The sequence below is a fragment of the Oryctolagus cuniculus genome, chromosome X (assembly GCF_051225735.1).
Source record: "Oryctolagus cuniculus isolate XC-2025 breed Fujian yellow rabbit chromosome X, ASM5122573v1, whole genome shotgun sequence".
NCBI lineage: Eukaryota > Metazoa > Chordata > Mammalia > Lagomorpha > Leporidae > Oryctolagus > Oryctolagus cuniculus.
Genome location: NC_142888.1, coordinates 21606225 through 21611720, shown reverse-complemented (window position 1 = coordinate 21611720; position 5496 = coordinate 21606225). Strand labels below are relative to the sequence as shown.

The 5496-nt window shown below is 45.4% G+C and overlaps 1 protein-coding gene across 1 annotated transcript; it reads right to left on the bottom strand.

Annotated features, from left to right (window-relative positions):
- Positions 1 to 304: 304 nt before the first annotated feature.
- LOC149119570 (DNA replication licensing factor MCM4) lies at positions 305 to 3629 on the bottom strand. The gene has a single exon (XM_089324658.1). It carries the CDS (start codon positions 3545 to 3547, stop codon positions 953 to 955), a length of 2595 nt encoding a protein of 864 aa, XP_089180784.1. The 5' UTR covers positions 3548 to 3629; the 3' UTR covers positions 305 to 952.
- Between the last annotated feature and the right edge of the window lie 1867 nt (positions 3630 to 5496).

Genomic DNA, 5496 nt, shown 5'->3' with positions numbered 1-5496 from the left:
AAACAATGATCCCATTTCCTGTCAAAATAAACCATGCACTTGCTTTAAAAATGCCTTTTGAGAAAAAAGGGATGAAAGGTAAAAAAATGCCTTTAATTAAGAAAGTCTGAACTTAACAGATAGCATCCTTTGTATCTTGCTCAATGGAGGTATTATTTTAAGCCATCCCTTCTGGTTTTGATTACCCCATGTGGCCATCTGAGAAATATGGTAGCACTGTGGTTAACCAATGCTTTCCTGGTATAAATCTGGTCAAGGTCAGTATTCACTTGTATATCCACTTTTCCTTTCCCTTTTCCCCAAGTTTCTTTTTTTTTTTTTTTTTTTTTTTTTTTTTTTTTTTTATTCTTTCTGTCATTTATTTAGGAAAAAGCTTTACAAATTAGGATAAAGTGGCATAAGTTAGCCCAGAAGACAGTCATTTCCAACCACTCATTCCTGACCTAATCGTAGCTGCAAGGAAAAAGACCTCTAAAAAGAATTATACTCCAATGCCATGCATGGGAGAGAAAGGGGTTCTAGCCCTCTGTTCCTTCACACAGAATGATGTTCCCTGGCCTCCTCTGCTACCTTGTATTACAAAACCCTCCAACATGTGGGTGAATGCCATTACAAAGTCCAGCACAGAAACCTGGCCTTGCTACCAGCTTGAATGGTGGCTGCTGTCTGCACATGCATCTCTACGAATGCATAAAAGCCCCACTGCTAACAGAAGGCACTTCAGGACAATCCCTGCTGTACTAGTCTATGTTTGTGAACTAGCATGGTATTTATACTTTGTTAAAAACACAAAAAGCATACACTTCACTAAGGAAACTGAACCTGGGTTAGGAAGCTTTTATGTAGCCAAATGCTGCCTTTCAGAATCCACTGAGACAGATGGCAACAGCAGCAGCGGCCTGGCCCGGCTGCCTCACCCAGGCAGCACAGCTCGCATCACACAGCAGCCTTATTAGAGGAGGCGGACAGTTTTCCCAGTCACTGTCAAGAAGTCGTCGTCAGCTAGGGCTCGCAGGGCTTCTTCAAACATATCTTTGGTAATCGCTATGTCAGACTGTCCCCGAATATCTTCAAAAAGTTGCTGGTATTTTAGAGCTGGTGTTTTGCCCTTAGATAAAATGAGTTTTTTCAATGCTTCTGCTAATTCTTCTTTCCGTTTACGAGAGGTGGCACTCATTCCTGTGGTGAGAATGGATATGTCCACGATGCCGGTCCGGGGGTCGGTGGCGGACTGCTTCAGAGCCTCACGGTGGAGGCGCTTGGCCTCTTCCACATCAATCGCTTCCACTTTGTTTGAAAACCGAACTTTAGCATGGGCTTCTGCTAGGCGAATTAACGATTCCAGCTGCCGAGGGTATGCAGACACCATTCCTCGGCTACTGCCAATCTTCCTCATGTCTACGTAAGCCTCAATGAGAGCCTGGCTGGCCTCCTCGCTGAGCCGGGGCATGACAGTGCTATGAGCATAAGCGATGTAGTCCTTCAGCACTGCCATGTCTAGGAACTCCTCCTCCGCCTGCTCCTCACTCTGGTAGTACAGCGAGACTAAGTGGTGAGCCAGACGCCTGTCGTAGGCCTCATCCTGAGGGTCTAGCATGAGGAATATCAGATCGAACCTTGACAACAACGTGTGAGGCAACTGGATGTTTTCAATGGTGGTTTTCTTGGGGTTCCACTGAGACTCGATGGGATTTGCTGCTGCCAGGATGGAGGTGCGCGCGTTGAGCTGACAGATGATCCCAGCCTTTGCAATGGACAGTGTCTGCTGCTCCATGACTTCGTGTAACACAGATCTTGTACTTTCATTCATCTTGTCGAACTCATCGATACAGCAGATGCCGTTGTCGCTCAGGACGAGGGCACCTGTCTGCAGGACCAGCTGCCTTGTCTCGGGGTCTTTCATCACATACGCCGTGAGGCCAACTGCGCTGGAGCCCTTCCCAGATGTGTACTGGCCCCGGGGGACCAGGTTGTACACATACTGCAGCAGCTGGGACTTGCTGGTGCCGGGGTCACCGCACAGCAGGATGTTGATCTCGGCACGGAATTTGCCCCTTCCCGTGTGACTAAAATCCTTCCTTGTCCCACCGAAGAGCTGAAGCAAGATGCCCTTCTTTATATCTTCGTGTTCGTAAATGCTTGGAGCCAGGGCTGAAGCAAGTCTCTCGTAAATGTCTGGTTTCCTGGAAAGTTCCTTAAGCAACTCCACACGTTTCTCTGAAAAAAGTTTCTGTTCTGCTTCCTCATCGAGGCCATGCAGACGTTTTGCATCCGTTTTCCGATAATGGATGACATCAATGTGGGTTTTGTAGACAGACTTCACGTTGCTCACCCGTGGGCTGACTCGGATAGGCACTGCTCGGTAGACCCCTGTGACATTCACTCTGTCCCCGGGCTGAACCTTGTCCACAAGATCATTGTGAGCAAACAGGATGACAGTGTGAGGCGTCTGTCCGGCAGGCATGTCTTCAGGAGACTCCTGAAGTTTGATCATCTGCTTGTCGGAGAAAAGGGAGCGGTTGTGGATCAGCGCCATGCTGTGGTTGGTGTGGCAGCGTGTACACACGCAGGGCTCTGCGATGCGGCCGCGGTCCATCTCCACCCGGGTTGTGTGGGCACACACTTGGCACTGGAAGAAGGCCTCCTGCATCTCGGGGATCAGCTGGGACGTCCTGATGACCATGCCGTTGATGGTGATGAGTTGGTCGATATCTTCTGGATTCAAGTTTCTCATATTCTTAGTCTTCAATGCATTGAATGGTCTCACTTGAATCTGATGCTCTAAGATGGAATCAGGGTAACGGTCAAAGAAGATCTCGTTGACAGCCATGTCAAAAGTTGGGATAACTTCCTGTGGGTAGGCGATGAGCTGCCTGTACAAATTTTTGTCAAATGACTTTATGTGCTCACAGTTCACATTTAAAAATGGTTCTCCAATGACATTAATCTCTGCAAGTCGTTGCATGTACACAGGTTCAGTAATATCGATGCCTACATTTTCTTCCTCTTTAGCCAGAGGATCAATGAAACGCTGAAGAAATCGCTGAAAATTTTCTTTGCAAGTTGCCACGTTTACATCTGTTCCCCAGATCACAAGTTTTTGTCCTAGAGACTGCTCACTTGCCATTGCATTATCTTCTGCGGCTGCCCCATCAGACTGCAGATCCACCTGTAGACCCTTCCTTGCAGAGCCCAAGTCGGGCCTCTGCCTCACAGGGGTGCCCCTGACACCGCTCCTCGGGGTGCCCTCTACCCGGGAGCTGGGAGTGCCATATGTCAGGGGTGAGCTTACATCAAAGTCAAGAGGAATGGCTGAGGAAGGCATCTGAGGAGGGCTGGAAAATAACGCATCTTGCGGGGCCGGGCTCTGTAGGTCCGCTCCGGGCGAGGTGGGCATAGGCTGCAGCTCTCCCGTGGAGGTGGAATCCTCGCCTCGTCGTCTCTGCGAGGGAGGCGACCGGGCATCCTCACTTCGCGGCGTCTGAGCAGGGGTGGCTCGGCCGCGCCGGCTGCCGCGGCGGCTCGGGGTCGACGCTGGGGACGACATGGTGCTCGGGGTATCTGAAGAAGCTCTAGGGCTCCGGTTCTACCCGGCAGGTCCAGTTCCTAGACGCACCAGCTGCGCTTCCCCAAGTTTCTTACCTATGCTTTTCCACAGCAACTACAGGATGTTCTGTCTGCTCAGTACACTTGAGAAGTATCTAATGTATAGTGATTAATGCATATCTAATGTAATACCTAATGTATATCTAATGTAGATCTAATGTATATCAGTTCTTTAACTGATGCTCATGTCCTAGGTTGTACTTTTTGTAATCTAGACCAAGTTATAAATCCCTGATTTGGGGGTATGAAGATCTCTATCTCCAAAACACAGAACCATACTGCCTAAAATTCCATGGACACTTGAGATCTCACTGAATTGTTGCACTGTATCATCCTTTGTCTTTGACCTCTGAAGATTATTGACATCAATAAGCTTTGTAGACCACACAGAAACAGAAATTAGGTCTTATAATTTGAGTTCTAGAATCCTGCATTGTGTTTTGGAAGTGTTTCTAGAATAGAAAGAAGAACTAGATGGATTTGTAACTAAGTTAGGGGGATCTAAATATCACATTTCACAATAAGATAGCATTTGTTGCTGTAACTGTGTAATAAAGAAAATTTTAACTTGAACCATGAGTTTCAGCACCTCATGGATAAAATTATTTGCTTTCAGTATGGAAAAATGTTTTATCAAGAACTTAAATATCAGGAGTGCAAGAAATAGAGACCCTGGAACTCTCCCCTTGTGCAAGAAGTCAGCAAGATTTTCTATGTAACTATGTTTACTATAAAACAAGACAGTACTGGAGATTGTACTCCAGTTCTATCATCTTGACATTTGCCATTGGTCAGCAACATGTGTGCACATGTTGAATCAACCCCATGAGAGGGTCAATGAGAGTTTTATGCAGTATTCCTGAGAAGAAAGTTAGTATGGATGCTAAGAATATATTTATGTTAAGAGTATATGTGATAGTGTAAGAGTATATGTGTATATAGTGTAAGAGTATATGTGATAGTGTGACACCCCATTGGCCCAACTAACTAAAAAAAGAAGAGAAAAGACCCAAATCAATAAAATCAGAGATGAAAAAGGAAACGTAACAACAGACACCACAGAAATAAAAAGAATCATCAGAAATTACTACAAGGACCTGTATGCCAGCAAACAGGAAAACCTATCAGAAATGGATAGATTCCTGGACACATGCAATCTACCTAAATTGAACCATGAAGACATAGAAAACCTAAATAGACCCATAACTGAAACAGAAATTGAAACAGTAATAAAGGCCCTCCCAACAAAGAAAAGCCCAGGACCAGATGGATTCACTGCTGAATTCTACCAGACATTTAAAGAAGAACTAATCCCATTGCTTCTCAAATTATTCAGAACAATCGAAAAAGAGGGAATCCTCCCAAATTCTTTCTATGAAGCCAGCATCACCTTAATCCCTAAGCCAGAGAAAGATGCAGCACTGAAAGAAAATTACAGACCAATATCCCTGATGAACATAGACGCAAAAATCCTCAATAAAATTCTGGCCAATAGAATACAACAACACATCAGGAAAATCATCCACCCAGACCAAGTGGGATTCATCCCTGGTATGCAGGGATGGTTCAACATTCGCAAATCAATCAATGTGATTCACCACATTAACAGACTGCAGAAGAAAAACCATATGATTATCTCAATTGATGCAGAGAAAGCATTTGATAAAATTCAACACCCTTTCATGATGAAAACTCTAAGCAAATTGGGTATAGAAGGAACATTCCTCAATATAATCAAAGCAATATATAAAAAACCCACAGCCAGCATCCTATTGAATGGGGAAAAGTTGGAAGCATTTCCACTGAAATCTGGCACCAGGCAGGGATGCCCACTCTCACCACTGCTATTCAACATAGTTCTGGAAGTTTTAGCCAGAGCCATCAGACAAG

What these genes read in the sequence shown, in the direction of transcription:
- LOC149119570 (XM_089324658.1), bottom strand. Translation starts at nt 3,547, where the DNA reads ATGTCGTCCCCAGCGTCGACCCCGAGCCGCCGCGGCAGCCGGCGCGGC.